Source organism: Falco peregrinus, chromosome 3, assembly GCF_023634155.1.
Source record: "Falco peregrinus isolate bFalPer1 chromosome 3, bFalPer1.pri, whole genome shotgun sequence".
In the NCBI taxonomy this organism is placed as follows: Eukaryota; Metazoa; Chordata; class Aves; order Falconiformes; family Falconidae; genus Falco; species Falco peregrinus.
In genome coordinates this window covers 72,620,780-72,643,681 of record NC_073723.1, presented here as the reverse complement: position 1 = coordinate 72,643,681, position 22,902 = coordinate 72,620,780, and the positions used below count along the sequence as shown (strand labels likewise).

General features: G+C 44.5%; 1 protein-coding gene across 2 annotated transcripts in view; it reads left to right on the top strand.

Annotated features, from left to right (window-relative positions):
- Window positions 1–2,854: 2,854 nt before the first annotated feature.
- TMEFF1 (transmembrane protein with EGF like and two follistatin like domains 1) overlaps window positions 2,855–22,902 on the top strand; it is a 129,965-nt gene continuing 109,917 nt past the window's right edge. For both annotated transcript variants that reach the window (XM_055800852.1, XM_055800850.1), the window contains exon 1: window positions 2,855–3,426. In XM_055800852.1, coding sequence (XP_055656827.1) covers window positions 3,177–3,426 — 250 coding nt within the window. In that variant the 5' untranslated portion in view covers window positions 2,855–3,176. The remainder of the gene's footprint in view (window positions 3,427–22,902) is intronic.

Here is a 22,902-nt window from a genome sequence, read left to right as displayed (position 1 = left end):
TACCAGATTTGTCATTTTGTCGGTGTGCCATTTCATCCACCTGTAAAAATTTATTCAAATTCTTTTGGAGTTCTTTTGCTTCTGAAGCTGGCAGGAAAGTGTTCTGGGTTTTTTGGTTTGGTGGATTTTTTGGGGGGTTGGTTTTTTGTTTTTTTTTGTTGGTTGGTTGGTTTATTGTTTGCTTGTTTGTTTTTTAAATATATGTCTCAACAGAATAAGAACGAATACCCAGCTGGCACAGTGTGAATATGCCAATCAAACATGACTGTATCACTCACTTAAGACTAGCTAAAGATGCATCCAGACAGATAGCACAAATCAGACATGGCTTTTCTAGCTAAAAATGGCATGTCACCCATCCCAGGAGTCAAAAAACCCCAAACCAAACCAAAACAAAAAACCCAAAAAACCCACCAAAACCCAAAGCCAAACCCCAAGATTTACTTAAAATCTATCTGGACTTATTTAAAGCTTTCATAGGGGTTGCCTAGTTAAGCTGAAAGACATGAGGAACTTAAGAAAAACTGCAAATTCAGTTGTGAATTCACCACAGCTGACTACCCACTGCCCTGGAAGAGGAATATTTAAATTGGGAGAAGCACTGTTACTGTTTCTTAAAGTTTGTTCTGGGAGCAATAGTTTGTGTTCACATATATTTTTGTTATTGTGAAGGTGGGAGTGCTCTAGACACAAAGAACTGGGCAGGACTGTCAATAGAAAGGAGGTTCAGAATATCCTATGGAGATGACTAAATAATCTTGAGGACTGGAATAACGGAAATGAGATGAAATTCAATAATGGAAAAGATAGGGTCATGCACTTAGACATTTATAAAAAGCATTTTTATTAGGGACTGTAAATGACAGACAATTAGAGGGAGTTGCCTGTATTAGTCACTCACAGCATGATCCCAAACCATCGGTGAGATTTGCTCATATAAAAAGCAAATTGGCTGTATGAGAACAAGTTGCTTTGGAAGAAATCAAGGGAGATTACCCCCACTGCGAAGACTGGCAATACTGTCTGAAAAACTGTTACATGTTGCATGTCAGCTATGCTGAAGAAAGCTGAATTCAAATTGTATCTACTGCAGTAAAATCTGAGTTAACAGAGTTCTAGGAGGAGACTAACAAAACTTACTGGCAGGCTAGCCAAGTTGAGAGAGGCAATGCCTCGTGCCTATAAATATGTTATAGATTTAAATGCAAGGGAAAAAGAAATGCCTAACTGAAACATTGCACAGCACAAGGGCAAGTGGGTGTGAGCTGGTCTTGAATGTGTTCAGGCTGGGCATTAGAAAGGCTTTCTAATGTAACACGTGAGGGCAGTTCTGGTCCAGCCCTCCAGCAAGAATACAGGAAAATAGCATATTTAGTGTAAGATGCATCTAGTTGTGTTTATGGAGTGGGTTATATGGAGTATTTGCTCCCACAGCAGCAAAATGCTACCTTCAAAACACAAGATCTGTGCTGCTCCCATGGCCTAAAGATGCAAAAGCTTTACCTGTTTAGCAGACCAGATTGCAGTATGCAGATCTAGCAGGTTTTAAACTTCCTGGCCAATGTACCTCAGCAGCCCAGTTACAGCAGGACAGGCCCCATGTGAGTTAATGCACCTCAAGTTACCGAGGAGCAGAGCTCTTCTGACATCTAGCAGCACTGCTAGCAAAAGGAGCAAGTGATTTCTACAGAAGAGTTTCCTTGGCAGAGGCAGTCAGTGTTAAACCCCATATGCCAAAAGAAAATTGCTCTCTGTCTTAGTGATACAGGACTTACCTCTTCATCGCTGTATTTAAAAACACAACAATCTGACTTTACATGTCTCACCACTGTGCCTACCCAGAGCTTACTGCTGGATTTATGGCCTTATTCTTGACTGCTCTGGCTAACAAACTACTCAAAGGTCTCCTCACAGAAGAGCTATACCTTAGAGCAAGCCAGGTCTCCTGACACAAGCTCTAAACCTTATGGCAAGCTGGTGGCATGCAGCAGCCGAGAGGCCAAGGAAACGGGCAGTTCTTGTTCCTGAAAAACAAACGTACAGTGTATTTGCACAGCAGATTAAAAAACTGGCATGAAATGTAAGTGACAACTGAGACAGGAAGAATTCTTGTTGAATGTAAAGCATTGTCCTGTGTTTTCCACGTGCAGAAATAGTAGCAGAGCAGTCAATTTACACAAAGCTTCCAGCCATACAGCCATACAGCCACACGCTGGGGGTTTGCACCCAGGATACGTGCCTGGCACCCTGTACCCGTGCAGTGCTTCGGACCCCCTGTACCCGTGCAGTGCTTTGGACCCCCGAAGGGTCTCAGCGTGAGGGACCGGGAAAACCCCAGACAGCAAAAGCGCTGTGTTACAGGAGTCACCACCTTCACCGTGAATGTATTTATTTACTTGGATGGGTACAAATGCTCCCGCCGTGCGTGCTGGGCTGCCGTTCAGTAAGAATTAGACACGAGCCTCACAATTAATCGATAGCAGAGACGGTCCCTTTGCGTCCTTCCTCAGCCCCACTCGTGCCGGCTTAGCAGTGAGTAATAACCCATCTCGTGGGATGGCAGACGACGTGCGGTGGCCCTGCTGCCACGCCGCCCCCCGGGACCCGCTCTGCTTTCTCTCCCCCATCAGTCCTACCGCCGGTACCCCCCCGCCGCGCCGGGGTCCCCCCACCCGCTCCCCGCGGGGGCAGCCCCTCCGGGCGGGCGCTGCCGCCGCCGCCGCTCGCCTCGCCCGCTGAGCGAGAAGCCCCTCACCTCCCCTCCGGTCCCGGGGGAGGGGGCTGCCATCACGTGTGCTTCCTCCCCCTTCTCTCCCTCCTCCTCCTCCTCCTCCCCCTCCGCGGCGGCGGCGGCGGCAGCAGCAGCAGCAGCCGCCTCGGCTCCGCTCCCTTTGTTGCAGGCGGAGCGGCGGCGCTGCCGGGCGCCGCGCACAAAGGAGCGCGGCCGGGGCGAGGCGGCCCCGCCGGCGGGCAGGCGCGGAGGCGGCCGCCGCACACCGCCGGGCTGCGGGGGCCGCGCTGTACCGCCGGGGCCAGCCCTGCCCGCGGCCGGGCACCGGGCGGAGGCGGCGGCAGCGGCGGGTCCGTGCGGCCGCCGCGGCGGGGATGCTGAAGGTGTGCTCCGGCACGGCGGAGAAAGGACGGTCCCGCCCGGGCGGCGCCGCGGGCTCCGGTTGATGCTGCGGGCCTGCCGCCGCCGCCGCCATCCCGCCGCCGCTGCCGCTCCTCAGCCGCCCCTCGCCATGCTGGGAGAGAGCCCGGCCGCCGCCCGGCCGCTCCTGCGAGCGGGACCCCCCCTGGCGCTGTGCTACACCTCGGCCCTCCTGGTGCTCGCCCTCTCCGCGCTGCCCGCCGGCCGCGCCTCCCACCCCCTGCCCGGCGCCGAGTGCCAGGGCGGCGGCAAGGGGAAAGGCATCAACTGCTCAGGTAATGCCGCCGGCTCCCGCCCCCCGCCCCGCGGGCAGCCCACGCGTGCACGTGGAGGGCCGAGCGCGGCCCCCTGCCCCCCCCTGTGCCCCCCCCCGCCCCCCCGATCCCCCCTGCCCTGCCCGGCGCGGCGCGGCGCTGCGGGCGGCGGAAAACAAAGGAGCGGCGGCGGCCCCGGCCCCGGGTGCGGCGGGCCGGCGCCCCGGCCGGCAGGGAGAGCCCCTCCCCGGGGTGGGGGGCGCGGGGGAGCCCCCTCTCCAGCGGGTCCCGCCGCAGGGAAGGAGTTTGCCGCCGGCTCTCGGCTTTTGTTCCGCTCCGCGCCCCCCGCCGCGGTGCCGGCAGGTGCCCGCCGCCCGCCCCGGCCGCCCCCGCTCCCTCCCGTCCTGCCGGCAGCGCAGCCCCGCACCGGGCTCGCGGGGCTGCGCCCCCCGTCCCACCCTGCCCGTGTGCGCAGCCCAGCCCCGGGCCCGGGGCAGCCCCCACCCGCCCGGCCCCTTGCCGCGGAGGTTCGCTCCGTGTGAGACGCCGACAGCGAAATACCCTGGGATGTGCGCGGAATAAGCTTTTTAGGGATTTTCCCTGCCTTGGGTGCGCGACAGGAGAATGCCTGGTGGTGCCTGCCCATCCTGTGCAGAAGTAGGTGCTGGTATAGCACAGTTTCAATGGAGATGAATCGGTTCGGCGTGACAGCAGCACGTTTTCTTGCATCTTGAGGGATACGGTGGTGCTTTTAAAGTAGAGCAAAGTAAATACATGCAGCATAAAGTTTACTGTTTGTTGGAAAGACTTGTTTTTCTTCTGAAACTGGTATCTAGAAATGCTAATATTTATTTACTTTTCTTGCTGGTGTTTGACGCCGGGTTATTCCGCGGCGAGGGCCGCCCGAGTGCCTTCTCCAAGGTGATGAACGTTCCTCGCCCGGTGCGCGGAGCCCCCGCTCCCATTGTCTTCTGCGGGAGCTGGGAGGAAGCTGGGAGGCCGTTCCCACCTTGGAAGGAACTCTCGGTACCTTCCCGGAGAGGGTCCCCAAACTGTCTGACGGCTTTCAAGGAATGAGTGAATGGAATAGCGATCTTCCTCCCAATTACATTTTGTAATATGGATAATGCTGCTAAAGCCGGCCATCAAACTCACAGACCAGCAAGCTGTGGCAAAATGATTTTGCAATATAATAATTCTGACTGCTCTTCAGTCTTGATATGCTCATCTACTCTCTATTTTACCCTGTTTAGACATACACCCGTTAAGAGTCCGTGTTACCACAATGCTACTGTTTTACTGCTTGCCTGAGTTTTCCATTCTATTTGTATGAATATCATGGTTATTTTTAAAGAGAGGTTAATAGGTTAATGTGTCACTGGTGTTAGCGGCTTACCCATCAGAGACATGTGGGTCATTAAACCACAGCATGTGCATAAATCATGGAGATTAAATATGGAAGGTTGATGAAATATAGAAGGAAGTTTCTAAGATAATGTGGAACACACAGATACCATTATTTAGAAACCATCACAGAAAGAGGGCTTTCCGACCTGGAATTAGAAAACCGTATGCTATATTGAAGACATTCAGAATAATTTGGTTTTACTAAAAATAGGCAGAGCAAATATATGTGCTATATATGAGCATGTGGCAGGAGCTATTTTTAGTGTAACTGCAAAAATACAGAAGGAAAATTTCATTTTAAAAATGCAGTAGTCAGATTCTGCTGTATGTTAACTGTTTCATACAAAGCTGCAGTGTTTCAGTTCTCAACATTAATTTTGAAAGAAGTAATATCAACACATATTATCTGGGACAGATTTTCACCTCACTTTCCTCTGCATAGCTTCATTAACTTTTACTGGATAAGCGGCTCTCTGCAAAAGATGACTTTCCCATCTTTACACATGGGGCCAGCTGTTGGCATTAGCACCTTTCTCAATGGACTACTATCATGTAGATTGCTATTTATATTGAAAGGTAAACTTAAGAACACTATTACTACTTTTTCTTCAAACGTTTGGACTCTAAATACCTTCCACACTCGGAGAAGCAAAACTCTTCTCTCCTCTGTTGTTTTGTCATTTTGATATTTGCATTGGGTTGACCTGCTGCCCTGGAACAGTTTCTTAAACTTTTTGGGATGGTTCCTGAGCTTATAACATTTTATCACTGCTAGATTATGTAGCTGCCTTTATTTTTTGTTAAATTTTTAGGAAATGCTGAACTCCTCTCCTTTATTCCTCCAGAATATGCTGCTTAAGAAAGTTTGCTGTAGCAAAAGAGCATTGGAAAGTGGAGGAAGGACACAGTCAGACAACATGAAAATTAAGATATCTTTTTCAGTTTACTTCTGCCCCTTTGCCAGATGCATTGCAGTTTGCTCTATTGTTAAATTATTATATAATTACATCATCCCTGGCCAAGTGAAGAACATACAACTAAGTGATTAGAGCAGAAAACAGGGCATTAAGACATATCTGGAGTTAACTGACAATGTGGACTTGTGTTTGTTCATCTTTAAATCCATACTTTGCTAAGCTAGGAAGATGAAGTAGCTCCATTTTACCCAGAATGGAGTAAAAAAAAAAGCTGGCATTTTAGAGATGTTATATTATTCCCAGTGCTACCTGTAGTCATCTTCTGCAACAGTTCTGATACTCACTGCCTGTGGGTAGGGTGGTGTGATGCTTGCTTCTCTGCTCAGGCTATAAGACAGTTGTGTCCTTAATAAAGGCTGTGAACTACAGGGGGGTATTAAGCATCCCAGGTGTAAAGGTAAGTACAAAATGTAGTTAGTGCACAAGCTCCTGACCCACCGGTACTCCCCAGAGACACATAGGCTGCGCGTGAGCATCTTCAGTTTCAGTCCAGTTGAGTCTCTGGTGTGAGGTATGCTCCGGTCACGTGTGGCAGCCACAGGGGTTGCAATTTGATCATAACTGACAAAACACTGAAGATTTTGGTGAAAGATAACACACACTTAACCAGTGATACTGCTCAGTGCATTGGTTTGGATTTGTACACCCAGGATGTTCAGTAACAGGAGTATGTTTCTTTTGGTAAGTTCAGCTTGCTATTCTTTCATGTGGTAAAATATACTTATTTGGCACAATTCCACACACCTCCAATGCATCTCATAGGCCATATGCTGCTCCTGGTTTCTTAAATTCTCTTTGAGTGAACATAAAGAAGAAAAAATTGTTTTAAGATGGCTTATTGAAGATTGAGTGAGGTCAAGGAAAAATTAAGGACACCTCTTTCATGGAATTCCTCTTCTGAGGGGTATGAATGCTTTTCTTTTGCACAGTCATAACATGTCTGAAATAGTTTGTAGATAAAAGTAGATAGAAATTACCGATTAGGGAGAAGAAAGGGGATAGAGGGACAAAGGAAAGTATCTATCCTGTGATAGGGTTATGTGATGGCTGAATCTATGATGTGCTGTTTATTAAGCATGGAAGTACAAGCTGTCAAAAAGCTTGTAAATTTTTAGAGAGAACAGCAGAGAAAGCTACAGTGGAGCCATCCTTCACCATATATACATTATCTTAACTTCCGATATGCTTTGGAGAAATGGTTTCTGCCCTGAAATAACTCATGGAGTAAATAAGACAAACAAAGAATGTGGAAACAGTAGAAAAAAAAAAGAGAGATGAAAGAAGAGAATGTGGTAAGCCAACAGGAGTGCAACAAGCACAAGCAAAATTCATGTGTATGCTATTTCAAAATGTGGTAGGGTGAGAAGGGTGAGGAGGACACCATCAGTAGGACAAAAGTGTCTGAAGGCTGGGCAACAAGAGTGGGTCCGGAAGAGGGATGGGAGTGGAAGGTGTCAACAGGTACACAAGCAGAAGGGAGTAAGGAAGCAGTATGAGAAAAGATACACAGCCGAGAGTGGGAGCAGCTCACAGGGGGTGGGCAAGGGTGGCAAGAACTGGCCACATCATATGCTTTTGTTTTCAAAGCATGCCTGTTTTCCATGTGCAAACAGAGTTTTAGAGGAAGAAGAGTTGGGAAGGGCACAGAAGGTGAGTGAGATGAGCAAAAGGAGATCCAGTTTAAATGCAGATAAGGCAAAAAGGTCCAGAAGCGTGATCGTAAGTCTGCGTAGTATACAACAGAAGAGAAAAAATATATTAATTATTGATTACTGCACACACTCAAAGAGGGAGCAATGCATTTGAATTACGGCTGCTGTCACTGTTGCTGGAGGTGCATGTGGCACCACAGAAAAATACTTCTTTTTGTCTCATCCTTGCTTCTGTCTACTTTCCACCATCAATGAGTGCCATCTCATTCAGAATTTGCAAGTCTTTTTCCTCAGCACCTCCTGCTGAAGCTGTTGTTCCTGCATATCCCTGATGTGCAATCAAGGATGTTCAACTAGGGACTCTTTATTTCCATTACTCTGTTAGATGCCTTCGAGTCTGCCCTCAAGATCCTGTAGCAGGGATCCCCCAAGCTTACTATCGCTGGATACCAGTGCTAGCAGAAGAGACACAGCATGCACATTTCAAGAAAAAAATTATCTGCTCAAGCATTGTCTGTGTAGCACTTTGATGTGATGCATGTAATGTATTTGTACCTGCTGTAATCAAAGACTAGAAATTAAGAACATATCTTCTGTATTTTGTGTGTGTGGTGGGTTGACCTTTGCTGGATGCCAATGTCAGTTGTAGCATACCGCTTTGCTGCCTTCAGCTCCAGTTCATATCAGAGCTCTAACGTGTCTGGTACAGCAGCGCTCAGTGGTGGCATTGCTTCATTCAGGCTGTTCTAGTCTACTGTTAACCTCCACCCTCTGCCAGACTTTTGCACTGGCCATACGGGACTGTTAAAAGGTGAGTGCGTCTTGTTGATCGCTCCTTGGCTCACAGGTGGGAGCCAGGGAGTCCCGGTTTGTGTGGTATTGCTGCCGGTGCACTGTCCTGGTAGCAATTGGCATCTGCTGTTCTTCAGCTTGCAGCAGCCCCACAGCAAAGGGATCTTCGTAGAGGCCAGGCAGGGTAGATAGCTGTTTGATCTTTGTATTCACGGTGGCTACACCAAAAGCTCCTTGGTACCCCTTTGGGTCCTTGAAGTACCCTTTCTGAAGTAGTCTATGCCAAGGATACAAGGGGCCTCTGAGCAGGTCACAATAGAGTGCTTTTCCCACTTGTCCCCTGTTAAGCTTGCCTCAGCCTCCAATAAAGACAATTCTTGGCATCACTCCAGAGATCCAGATGTGTTCTGTGCCCCTGTACTCTGATGGCACCAGCATACACCAGTGTCTACCAAAGCCTTATACTTCTGTGGGTCTAATGTGCCAGGCCATCAAATCCACACACCCGGTCATCCCATTCCTCCTCCCGGCCAAAGGCAGGGACCCTCTATTCCTGTTCCTGGTCAGAGTATTCACTGTCTGACTCTTGCGGTGCCAGACCAGAAGTCCCCTCATCAGGATCAAGGGCAATGGTTTCAGTTCTATGTCTGGGATAGTGTTGACTACTTTCTTGTGTCTCTACAACCACTATGGTGACAGCCTTCTTGGGTGACCCCTTCCTAACAGCTGTCTTCCCTCAGTTTGTGTACAGGGGCTTCCAAATTAAAGGTGGTTTCACCATCCCACTTCCTCATGCCCTCCCCCTGGTCACGCAGGAAGAATCAGAGTGCACCACGTGGCTCCCTTCCCCTCTGACTGGGGCAGGAGAAGACTGATTTCTTGGGGTGCCCCTGACAGCCAAGGTGCTGGCCTGTAGGGATGAGAAAGTACAGAGATTTTCTTCAAAGTCTGGGAGCCAAGAAGACACTGTCTCCATGGTTGGTGTATCCATATCCAGGCAATACACTGCTGCCAAGCTGTTAGAATATGACACTGGGGTACTTTGAACAACCTTCCTTCACATGGCCCATGTAGACAGGAGATCCTTTGGGTCTTTGGAGGCCTCATCATTATCTATATCATTGTAGATGACTTGCAGTAGCACTATTTCTCTCAGGTACTGGATGCTTTCATCTGCAGTAGTCCACTTTCCTGGGGACTTCACAAGATCTTCCCTTGAATGGATATCTTGCCCTCACACTTGAGAGGAGCCACCCCAGGGACTGCAGCTTGCTGCCTCTTTTCCAATTTCTCTCTCAAATATCCAGTTTCTAGGAAGGGATCCCAGCTGTTGGGCTTCCTTACCTTCCAGTTGCTGCCTGTCAGCCCTGTTATCCCTGCATCAGAGCAGCCAGGCAGCAATCTGCTCACTTGGCTGGCAGCTGTAATCTTTCTGCATATCTCGAAGTTCTCATGGGTCAGGGACGGGGTATTTTCCATTTGCTGTCTAGATTCTCTCACTCCTTCCTCCAATTTCTTTGTTGAAGGACCAGCTTCTTGATCAAAATTTTCCTCTTCTTCCTCCTCCCTTACTAATCATTATGGCCCAGTTTTCTTCTTGTCCACTGTTTCTTTTTCGCTACTGGGGCAATTACTCCAGATGTTGTTTGTGCCCCTATCTCAACCATGGTGTCCTTAGTTGCAGTTTGGGTCCCTGCCTCAATCACAGTCCTCTGAGAGTACTGCACTGTAGCCCAGGCCCCAGGACAGTGCTAGAGGCTGTTGGTTTTCATTGGGGTAGGCAAGGCACCCGTCTACTAGGTGGCATGTCAGTGTGCCAGGGTTGCTTTGCCTGTTCAGGTGTAAAGTCCCAACTTATGGCGGGCAATAACTGTCCTAGGAGTCTGCCCAAATCCTTCCACACACCCTGCCAACTAGAGACCACCCATTTTAGGGCACATTTCAGTATTGCCTCACCCAAAAGTTGTCTCCTTTTATACCAGGATAAGACCAAATTCCACAAAACCCATACTATGCCAACAGTATTAGCTAACAGTATTAAACAGCCCATATAAGGGTGAGCAAGGACCTCAGGATCCTGCATAATAAACCCATCCACATCAGTCCTGGGCAGGGAGAGGGAGATGTATTCCCTCATCTTCTCCACAAGATAGCTCCCCCAGCACAACCATCAATGCCAGGACAAAGCACATAGCCATTTTTTCTATTAACATGTTCCCAAGCTTAGCAAAATACAGAAAAGCAGTTCAGACAACAGACTCTGTGACCCACACAGGAGCTTGCCACTTGAATAACTAATATAGCTGTAGCACACTTAACTGCCATAAAAACGGCACCAAAAAGGACTGTGGTGGGTTGACGCTGGCTGGACACCAGGTGCCCACAAAGCCGCTCTGTCACTCCCCTCCTCAGCAGAACAAGGGGGAAGAATGAAAAAAAACCCTCCTGAGTCAAGATAAAGGCAGTTTAATGAAGCAACAGCAAAAGTTGTGGGAGCAGAAGTGAAGGAAAACGAAAGATGTTATTCACTACTTCCTACCAGGAGAGGATGTTCAGCCACTTCCCGGGAAGCAGGGCTTCAATATGCATAGTGGTTGCTCCAGAAGGCAAATGTAAATAACAGATGCCCCTCTTCCTCCTCCTTTCTCTTAGCTCTCATACCTGAGCAGACATCAGATGGTATGGAATATCCCTTTGGCTAATTTGGGTCAGCTGTCCTGGCTGTGTCCCCTCCCAGGATCTTGCCCACCCCCAGCCTACTGGGGGCAGGGCAGGGGGGGAAGGTTGGAGTGACAGCCTTGGTGCTGTGCGAGCGCTGCTCAGCAGTAGCCAAAACCCTGCTGTGTTATCACCACCTTTCCAGCTACCAGTACAGGCACAGCTCTACGAGGGCTGCTGTGGGGCTCAGCCAGACCCAATTCAGTGTGTGAGCCACCAGCAGTACACTCTTCTTCAGTGCCTGACAGTTTGTGGGGGTGGTGGGAGACGGCAAAATCTGAGATCACAGTGGCCAAACCAAAGCAGGGGAGTACTTGGAATACTTTGTCTTGGCAGGACACCATCTCTGCTTGAATGTTGCCCTTGCTTTTGCTAACTCTGCTTCCTTCCAAAAGGGTTTGATAGTTGCAGAATGAGACACTGAGAATTTTTAAAATGCTAAAAACCTAAACAAATATGGCTATGGTAGGGTTAGAAACACAACATTTGATGCACAAGTTCTCTGTGCCTCAGGAAACAGTTTCATAGGGAGATGATTATTCAATCACCTTTGCAAGGATTTCTTTCTCAGAAGCATCTAAGACACGTCAGCACTGAGAAGGCATGCTTCCAAAGGTGCTGTCTGTATTTACTGGCAAATTATAGCTGTAGGGTTCAAACCACGATGAACCGTCACTACTTTAAGGCATGTAAGAGCTGAAACCTTTGCCTTTTTCCTGAGAATAAGAAGGGGTCTAAAGCTACTCGCATCTGGTAGTTCTACACTTGAGGTGAAGACTGGAGTTTATGAGTGAGCTGGCCAAAATGAGCTTTATGTACGCTCTTTCTCACTCTAGGCCTGTGTGTTGTCTGAAGCTTGGGTCCAGACTCTCCTTGCTGTGACAGGGAAGAGCTGAACACCAGCACGTAGGTCCCTTGACCCTGCCTGTGTCCAACCCACGTGGCAGGTGTGAGCACTGGTTTGGGAGGATATAAATCTCAGGCACTGCTGGTGTCTGGAGCTTGACCTTGTTTCTGCCTGGGCTCAGTGGGGACTCTGAACCAGAATGAGCTGTGGCCTCAAGACTGGCTTTCATCGTGCTTATCAGCTGGAGCAGACATACCCTTTGTGGGTTTTGTGAAGATTAAGTGGGTGAGGGTTGGTGGTTTTTTTCTGGTATGCCATTCTAAGTTATACAAGGCCAAAATTTGTGCTGCAGAAAATGAAGCCACATTGATGAGAATGCAGAGGCAGGGGATGGAAGAAAGGTACAGGTTCAGGTAAATTATCCTAATTGTTTTAAGAAGTACACATCTTTTTATGTTTGCATAGATAAACTTGATCTGAGATGGTAGATGGGGCTAGGATAATTGGTTATTTTATCTAAGATACTATGACTTATCTTCCCGTAAAAGAATTATAACAGTCAAGGCAAATAAACCGTGATATGTGTTTGTGCCAATCAAACTTCTGAAGTAAATGATCTAAACAGAGTCAGGTTACATATCACTTTGAGAAACTATTGTAAGGCATGAATATAAATCAACTATAAGTAAAAAGTTAAAACAGTGATTAAAAAGAAAAATTAAAACTCAGACAGTAATATGCACATACTTGTTTCCCTTTAGTGTAATTAACTAGACATGAAATGTCCTTGCAGGGCAGATTCTTATGCTGATTAAAGAGCTGAAAGGTAATTAAAGGAGAATTGAAAGTGTCAGAATAGCAGAAAATCATCTCATAACAGGTGTCACTCCATCATTGTCACTAGTGGGAACTGGTAGCGTGATGGAGCAATTGAGGCTTGACTGAGAGGACTGGATTGAATCCAATTTCTTTATCATTTTTTGAAAAGGGGAAAAGAGGAGATATGTTTGTTGTGGAAAATATTGCCAAGGAAACATTCTTTCTGCACCAAGACCTCTCTGATAATTCCAGTTAAAGGGAAAACAAGAAGTTCTCACTCTTTTCTTGCTATTGATATAAGGATAAGTACTCGGTACTTATAACCTGCTGGTTTTCTTCTAGACTTGACAGTAGACTGGATAAAGGGGAGAGTTAATATTTACTTGGACTTGGGAAAAAAAAAAAGCAGCTGTGGTCAAGGTTTTTGAGTAGAAAAGTACAAAGGCAGAGAATCCCACAGAAAATGGCAGGAGGCTCAATTTACCCTTTTTTCTATAAAGAGATTATCATGTTTCACCATTGATCTGTCAACTGAAACTGCCTGTGACTTTTCCAGCCTGTGGTCAGACTTTGGTGAGTGTCCACAAAGCAGGTAGTGGCAGTAGTTCCCAAAATAACTGTAGCTGTTAGCATTTGGGGAAAGAAAAAACGCTGAGCACCAATGTTGAAAAAGGATCTATTCTTCTGACTCGAGACTAGTGCTTATCCTCCTTGATAAGTCCCTACAGATGCTGTAGAACGACAGCAGAGGTAAAGGACATGTCATTTTTGAGATGAAAGCCTGTCTTTTTCTAAGCAGTCTGTAATATTCAATGGATCTGAAGACCAAGGAAGTTCTTTATAAATTATTCTTAAAAAAATAGTTCTATCTGAAGAATAGATTTAGCTAATAAAATTGCAATTAAATAATGTGCTGTAAACTAAACAGCCCTCTCTAATTGCTGTAGTTTATTCTTAGATCATCTTGAAATTCTAAGAATTCAGAGATACAAATACAGGAAGAAGAAGAGAAAAAGCGTGAGAGAGTGAATTGTGTTTTGTGGAGTTCCTAAGTGTATGGTGAAGGGCTTGTTTGACTAAATCAATCCATGGCAGATTTTATTTTATGAAACAATTTCTTAGCAAAATGGGTCTTCTTTGTGTGATATTTTTCTTCAAGAAAAAGAATAAGAAGATGCAGAAAAATCTGGTTAGGAGTAAGTTCAGCTATGAAAATTGTGATCTGATGAAATGGAAGTTTCCTGGAGAACCTTGAATCTGTCCTTTTGTCTTGCTGAACACCAGCAATGTATTTTCAGTTCTAATTTAGTTTGCAGGTGGCTTCAAGGGGATCTGAAGGCAGAATTATTAAGTATATATCTAGTGGTGCCATTAGTTGTTTAAATATTTCAGATTTATGGGTCATATGTTCTTCTATTTATTTATTTGTTTGCTTTTAAAAAGCCAAAAAGGCAGGTAATTTTTTTGTTTTAAAGAATCTTACCAGGGAACTTTTGTCTCCTTTGGAGTGGGGAGCAAGATGCCAGTGAAGGTCTTTGCTAGAAGAGTACCTAGAAGTCTTCTGTCATTGCTGACCTGGTTATGTCCCCAGACCTGGGTGGATGGGAGCTGAGAGGCAGACCAGGCTCTGCGTGCATTTGCATATCTATTGCTGGCGTGAATTTCCTTGTTTAAGTGAGCAATTTAATGTTACACTGATATCAATTTTTTTTTAAGTTGTGCTAAAACTGCCTCATTGGTCATAGTGCAGTTTGTGAGGAGGTGGTGTTTGACTAGCAAATCGGGATTTATTCTAGGATAATTTAAATTCTCATTATAGTAGACAGTTTCTAAGGACTGAAAAGACAGGACTTTTCTGATAGTAGATTATGTGTTACAGCAACAGTGTTTAAAGGATCTGGTTCAAAATAAAATTAAATCCTTGTAATACCTCTATTTTGACTTAGTATTATAAAAATAAATTTAGTTGCAATTACAGTCTTGAAACACCTGCATTATATAACCATGTTCAAGCTGGCAGGATCCTCATCCATGCTTCAGAAATAGCGTTAATTAAGACCTGCAGGAAAACATGTGAAAATGAAAGAAGAGAAAATCAGGAACAAGACAGAACTGTCAGTAGTTTTTCTGAAGGGACCTGGCTTCTCTCAGTAGATGCCAGCTCCTCCCCTAACCCCTTTCCACCAGGCTGAAACCTCCCTGTGTCTCTGTATATCTTAAATAGGTGCAAACCTCTGTGCTTTCATATGATGCATAGAATAACCTTTAGGGTGCAGGTGAACAAGAAGACGAGTATGATGTTCTTGACAAACAGGGTGTTGAGGACTTGAAATGGTTCTTTTCAGGTCTGGAGGCCAAAACCTCCTGAAGTCTGGCTCTGCCTGGCCACAAAGCTGCTGTAGCCAGCCTCATTCCAGCTGCTTGGCTTGCTGGCAGGCGACAACCTGGTTCCTCAGGGAAAGGCCCTGGGGCATCTCCTCTGGCTCACACCAATCTCACAGGATCAATGTGGAAGCAGATGGGGTGCATGGGGGTGGCGACTTGAGCCAGAGAGCTGGATCTGTGCAAACTCTGATTAATCTACCCTTGATCACCGTAGTGTGTTCAGATGAACACAAAATGCTCAGCTTTAGGTGCTCCAGTTGCTTCACCACAGATCCAGCCCTTATTATTTCCCAGAATGGCACATTTCCACCCAACTTCAGGAGTGACACATTGCAGCTTTCACCTACTGCTGACCAAAAAGTTCTGCTTTAAGAAGCGCTTAACCAGTCTCAGTTACCAACTCGTGAGCACTGCCTTGTGTTGATGGAAGAAGAAACACACAGCCCACAGTGAAATAATGCTGTCACATCTACTTGTGTATGACTATAGAAAACCTATAAGCACACGTATTTTGGCAGCGGGTGAAAAGGTGCTCCATTGCTTAAACCTGAAGCATACGGAGGCGTTCGCTGTACCTTACAAGAGTTTTACTTGCTCCCCTGTTCAGAGACTGTTTCACACCCAGTTTCACATGTGACTACAAAGAATGAATGATTAGATAAGCATCATTTGCAGAACTGCTACAATTCCTCCAGAATTTTAAATCGAACAAGAACCTTAACAAAAGCAGCATGAAAGCTTGAGATATGGGCAAGCTAAAGGTGTCTGTGCTATGCAGAAAATGCCCAGAGTAGTTCAGGCATTCAAAATGAGTGAGTGCTTTTGAAAATGTAAATTTTAATCCTTAAGGGTGTCCATGAAACACAAGAGCAAGATATAAAGTCTTTAGCTGGCTGATGGGGACAGCTCAAACAGTACTTTCAACAGGTATTTCCACAGAAAGTTAGATAACATTTGTGGCTGGATAGTAGTTCGCTGCTTTAAAACTCAGAATAGCATTGATCTAATTAAGTGTTTACATTTTGCTAATTAGTATTGACTCTGATTGTGTGCTGCCTTTATCTAATCCCTCTGGGAGAAGCAGAGGTCAGTGTGTTGTGCCAAATGGGTTCTCCGGGGAAGAAGGGAGCAGCAGAAAATCCGTAGGCTAAAGAAAGGCCCCTGCCTCCAGCCGAGCGATACCACCATCTGCAGTAGTGGGCAGATGAACGGTTACTTTTCTAAAGAACCGTGTCCCTCCAGCAGCTTTTCCTTCTTCCCCAGCCTCTTGCAGAAGTTTACCTAGACAATTCTGTGAGGCAGAGTTCCTTTTCCCTGTCTTGATTTGAAGTACAATTTTATGGAACTATCATTTCAAGGTTATAAAAGTGGAAATAAAATAGGCAGGCTCCTGTTGAAGTGTTAGAAAATTTTTCTTGTGTAAAACATGGGTTGGAAAAACAATTTGTTTAATTGTATTTCTTCTCTGTTTAACTGCAAAGAATGTCCTTTTCTTTGCATGCATGGATGTTTACACCTACAAAGGATGTCTTTGTGAAAACAGTTATATGTGTTTGAAATGTGCAAAATTGATTCTGCGCTGTAAGAAATACTCCTTTTCATGTCAGAAACTAGTGGCTATGGTAGGGAAGAAACAAAAATTTTGGCTAGAAAACGTCAAGAACAGTTGCCTGATTATTTTTTTTTTAAGTGAGGTTTATCATTAATTCGATGCTCTTTGTTAAAACATCTCTCTGTAATATAGAAGGTTTATCCAGGTGAGAGGACACAACCTGCACATTTGCAAGTGATATTTGTGCTACTGGCTGAGCAAACAAAGAGGATCACTGGAACCAGACTCCGAATTTGAGTGTTTTGGGTGATTTATCTACCAGATGGTAAATGCAGTCCAATGTAAAAAATTAGTCTGGGAGCAGAGAATCAATCATCCAGCACACTGATCAGCAAAGGGATTTGGGTGTTATAGCAGAAAAATTAATGAGCTGGCAATCCACTACAGAGCAGCATTAAAACAAAAGGATACTATACTGTAATAAAGAGTCCTCACCCAGAAGACAAAAGAAATGAACATACTGCTTTATTAGACAGTTGACAAACCTAATCTAAAGCAGTGTATTAGATACCAATACCCTGACATTATTCAAACATAATGATTAAAAAGTTCAGTATCAAAATCTGGAAATCAGAGTTAATTTAGGAAAGTGAGTTTTTTCACTGCTTTCACATTTGTTTCCCAAATACATAGGCTCTTCTATCATGGGAATTTCTTATTAGTATTCTATATTATAGTAATAGATATTTCTATGCTATTTAAAATCACAGTACAGTGCATTCAGAAGTACCTAATGAAAGATTATTATACCAATACTAGCTTTATGCCATAGTTATATTTTTCTATAAAAATCTTGAAAATGTGTCCCTATCCCCTTTCAGTTACTCAGGCTACAAGAGACCAGAACAACTTTACCACCAAAAGCTCTTCATGATTTTTTCATGGGAAGCCATTGAGTCTCCATCTAGAAATGACTAAGAAAAGGTGGATCCTGTGCTCAGATTCCACTTTTAAAGTTTTTTTTTTTTTTTTTTTTATTCTAAGGATTGAGTGTAGGGTAGGCTTTTTGGGTAAACAGCACTATGTACAGGCTGCTTCTGCAGGGAGGAAAGGTGGCAGTCAGGTCTGGCCATGCTGGTGTGGGGCCACTTGACACAGATGGAAAATCTACCTGTGGGTCCCCTCTCAAGCCTGAGACATTGAAAGTTACTTCTCTGACTGCAGGTAGCTGAAAGAAGTAGTTTGGAAAATACCTCTTTTCTACTGTGGAAAGATACCTGAAACTGCTCTTGTGCGTCCTCTGTGAGTAACCACTTTCATTTCTGAAAACGGTCAAGGAGATAGGAAGCCTTATATGCCATACCGTCCTCCGATTTTGGTCTTTTTTTCTTTGTTTTGGTTTTTCCCTTGGGAGTGGGGTTTGGTAGGTCAGTGAACAGCTAGCAAAGCACATAACAAAACCCTCCAGTGTCCCCGAAACCCTTCAGTGTCCCTCTGCATTATGGAAGTGTAATCCCCAAATTGTCTTTCACTTAGTACTTCCTGCTCAGGTTTTTTTGTTGTTTGTTTGTTTCTGGTTCTGGGGTTTTGTTTTGCTTTGTTTAGTTTTAAATGGTTCCTGGAGAAAGATTTCTACAAACACAGGGGAAAGGAGCTGACAGCCTGACCAACTAAACAGTAGAGTGAAGCCCACTACCTAAGGAGTTTTTCCACAAGCACTAACCACTGCTTAAAATCAAGAAGAGCTCCTAGATCGTGGTCCCTGTGAAAAACAGATTTCTGTATGTACAGAGTGAGCAGTAAGAACCTGCAAATATTAGCCTTACAGAGCTCTGCAGATTAGGGGTATAGAAACAATTTTCCACAGACTTGCGGGAGCTGTAGCCAAGGCCGTACCAAAGTGACAGACTGGGTTGCCTACATTTATCTGAGCCACAAAGACATGTTTGCCTTTAAATTATGCAGAGAACATAAAAGTAGTTTCTGATGCTGTGCTGGATTACGCTTACACAGCTCCAGTGCTAATCAAGTTCAGCCTGAGTGTAAATAGGAACTGTACCTGTCAGTCAGTGTTTGTGTCTTTCAGGGCTAAAATTGTCTTTTTATTTAATTTCAGTTGTATGGGTGTGAGATAAAGGGCAGAGTTTAGTCATGTGCATATTTACATTTATGTGGTTTTTTTTTCTTCTGCTATACTTATATGAAGATTTTTGCTGGCTATATTTTTTCCTGACATTTTGGATGTGTACAACACCATTAAAGATGGCTGGCCAAGGCTGTGGCCCTGCGTTCAAACAGAAAATGCCGATTAAACTCAGACTGGCGGTAACGCAAGATCTATCAGTGCCACAGCAGCAAGATGAGTCGGAGCAGGGATGATAACATGCCTGTGACCCTGGTCTCGTGCCCCTCCTCACCCTGGGCTGGCTGGCTGTGCCTGGGGAGGACGGGGCTCTGCTCCTTGCTCCTTGGCCAGCTGTCAGAGGGCGCCTGGCGAAGTTGAGATGTCCTTTGCAGTGTCTAGGCGAGGGCAAAATGAGAGCCACCGAGACAACGTTCCTTGATTCTCCGCTGTAACCTGTATGCCAGGTAATAGCAGCTAATTTATGGCAATTAGGAAGTCTCCCTCCAGAGCTGTAAGCTGACACCAGGCATATTTTGGCAGTGTCCACTAGCTGTGTTCCTCAGCCCCTGAACCGCAGGGAAGACAATTCATGAGCTGGCTAATCCATCCTTACATTTGCCGAGGGAATCCCCAGCAGGGAACCATGAATAATTTCCGCCTGCTTCGTACTGCATGACTGGCATGACAGGAACCGGGGGAGATGGGTGAATATATTGAAGGAGAGGTGGCGTCCTGTCCATCCTTCAAATAAGGCTTTGTTCTTGGTTCAAAATACTGGGCATCGCAGGTCTAGTGGCTTTGCCCAGCTTGCCGGTGTGGTGGGCTATGGAGATGCCGTCAGCTCTGAGTGAGCTGGAGCTCATTGGTTCTCTGCAAACCTGGTGGCCTCACCAGCCCTGCAACAGCCATCACTATAAGATGCAACGAGACAGCCTTGCTGTATGGATGCCATGCTGTAGCCCAACTGTAAACTCCTGGCCCCTGCAAATCCTTTCAAAGCTGGCAAAGGGGGTTAGCAGGAGCTTTGGGAATTGTATTTCTCCTTGTGTTTCAGTAAGGATAGATGAGCAGGCAGAGAGGAATTATTAGCTATAGATTTATCTGACAAGAATGTGTACAGGAGAAAAACGTATTTCAGTGAGCTGAGCAACTTCTTGGCAGTGATTTGTTTTTTAGAGGCGTAATATAGTTGTTAAAGTTTGAAAGGAATGGAGCTGGTGGCTCAGGTCCTTCCCTGGTTTCTGTAACTTACTGGAATTACCAGAATTCATTAAGAAACCTGAACGATCAACCGGGGGCTTGTTTGTTTGTTTCCTCCCCATGTCTTTTATGTGGCTGGATTATTTTGTTACTTTTCCAGGGGTTTTCTGACTGTTTAATTACAGTTTTCAAAGCTAGTCTTAAATAGCATAGTATATGGGTGTTTGGAGGAGAGAGTTTATGCAAACCTAATTATGCTCCAGCACCATTCATACTGCTTATGTTTCAGGGATATCACCCAAGAGTTAATTTATTTCCTTTCTCTGTATACAAAATAGGAATTTAATGCTATTTTTACAAAGGTATGTGTATCATAAGAATGTACCAGAATGATTTTTTAATATATAGATCTGCTGAAGGATTTTAATGAGATTGAACTGCAAGAGGAAACTAAGGTTTTTGTAATAATATGAAAACTACCAGATTTAACTGTTATGTTTGAGTCTCTTACATGGAAAATACTCTCTTGGAATTAGCTTCTATATAATATACTGAAAATAAAAAGGTACTTCATTTTTCTTTTTAAATTAGTAGCTACTTAAAATATTTTTAAAAACTCTTTGATTTTGATGTAGACTGGCAGGGTCTGAGGGGAACTGGAGGTATGATTCTACCTAATTAAAGTTTGAAGTGCATCCTGGTTGTTTCCTTCTTGAAATAGTTTTAGCTTCCGTAGCTTTAGAACATTCAGTGCTGGTACTAAAATCTTTCAGACCACAAATACTGCAACAGCCTTTAAATTTTTTTTTATAGGATAACTCACCTTTTTAAGTAAGTTGATGTTTCGTTTCCTGTTATCTAGTTAAGTTCTGCAACTTACATAGAAATAGGTACTTCTTTCTGTGCTTTTAAATAGAAAGGTGATGTTCCCACAAAAAAGCTTGTCATACATGCCGACTGTCATGCTCACAGTGTCATCCACACAGCTGGAAAAGATCTCCCATGGCATTGAGCCTCCTTGGTCACTATTTCTGCACTCAAGCCCACTCCTCAGAGTCGCCCATTCCTTTCTGATTGATGCCACTATATACTCTTTGCTTAACCGTGTCTTATTAATGGAATTTAAAACCTTGTTTAAAAAGCTTAATATGCAGCTTGTATTAAAAAGAATAGAATAATGAGAATAGACATTAGGGACATTATTGTAAATATTCTTACAATAATCTTGCCCTCATAACTTCCGTCTTCAGAAATTTCCCATCTCAGGAAGATAATCACTAACTTTTTTGGATGTATTTTGAAAGACTTCTAAAACTTACACATGGACCAGACTAGCCTGAAAACTTTATGTTCTTTTTGTATTAATTAGACTTTAAGTTTGGGTGAAAACTTGGATATTAGGAAAATAATGCATTAAGGTATTTAGATTTTTTAAAATAGAACTTGATATACTCAATGAACAGCTTCCACTGCTGTGAATTATTGTATCCTGCTTGAATTGCTTTGAGAAAAAAACATCCAGACAATGAGAAATATCCAATTAGTGAATATGTCTGGAAAATCTGATTTGAGAACTTGTCTAGTATTGCACAAGGACATAAAAATTACGTTTGCTTGAATAACATTAATTCAGGAATCTTCCTGTTTCTGAGTACTTGATTTGCTCTTTTATTATGGCTTTGCATAGCATTGCTTTTGGAAAACAACCCAAAGCCCTCTCCACTAACAGCTAGGGAAAATACAGACATTTAGGATGGACTGATTTTTAAGTGGCTGTCAAGAAGGTTTAAACCGTTATACCCTGGCAGAGACCTTTCACTTGAATTAGTGGCATAATGGGTACCACTGAAAGTAGCCCTTCTCTGTCAACCAGCCACCAGAAAAATGGACACAGAATTTCTCTATATCCTTACTAGTAAGCAAAGACCTAGCAACTCTGGGTGCTCTGTCTAGGCCTGGGATCCCATGTTTTCCAGTGGCTATTCTTTCACAATCCTTGCCTCTTCCACTTTGTGGTCCCTCTCCTCTGGCTTTACTTGTAGTCTTCTTTCCAGCTCTGCTGTGCCTGCCAGCTCTCTTTCCTTCATAGTCAGTTCTCAGCTTTGTGCTTGGACTGTTTCTGCTCTTGGGCAAGGAGATCACTGAGGCCATACAAATGTGGCATGTATGTGTGACAAGTACACAAGTTTGCCAGAATTGATTTTTGGTACTGAAGCCACTGCTCACCTGGGATACCATGAAGAAGGAACACATGGGAGGGGAAGCCTGTGGCCAGTTTTGCTGGTGGCATGTTACGGATAAACCTCTTCTAGCCGCTTAAAATTTCAAATGGATTGGATGTATTTTCACATAGCAGAATAAAATGGTCTGAGCTTTGGAAATCATATCTCCTTCACTGCACCTTGTGTCTCAGCTCCTGTATACCAATGTGGACAAGCTCAAATTCCTTAATGATACAAGTAATTTTGTTATTTAAAAAAACCCAAAAGACAAAACACCGTATGTACCCAACTGCATTCTTAAAAACTACACAACTGGAAATATTCTATGGAAACAATGAGCCTGTGTGCTATAAACAAAACATGACCTTATGATGTTATACAACATTAACTACAAATACAGTTCCCAGCTCAGTGTATTATTGCAACTTCAGAATTAGCAAGTTTCATTAAAATCAAAGAAATCTGTGTTTGCTTGGGAAGCTGTTCAGGAATTAGAAAATGTCAACACTTTGGACCATCAGACTCACTTTCTCAAATAAGCCAAGTTTAAGTCAAATAAGTCAAGGTGCCCATTTCCATCGGGATGTTTCTGAGATTCCCTCACAAGTTAGTCTGCAGAAACTTTGTACAGCTTCTTCCAGGCTCAGTAAACCTGTTTATTTCTTGTTATTGAAAGGAAAATAATACAAATGTAACAAATATTTATGCTATTTATCTCATAGAAACCTCAGCTGAATAATATTGGTAAATAACACTGGAAAACACTTTTATGAGCCAAGCTGCTGAGAACTGACCTTGCTT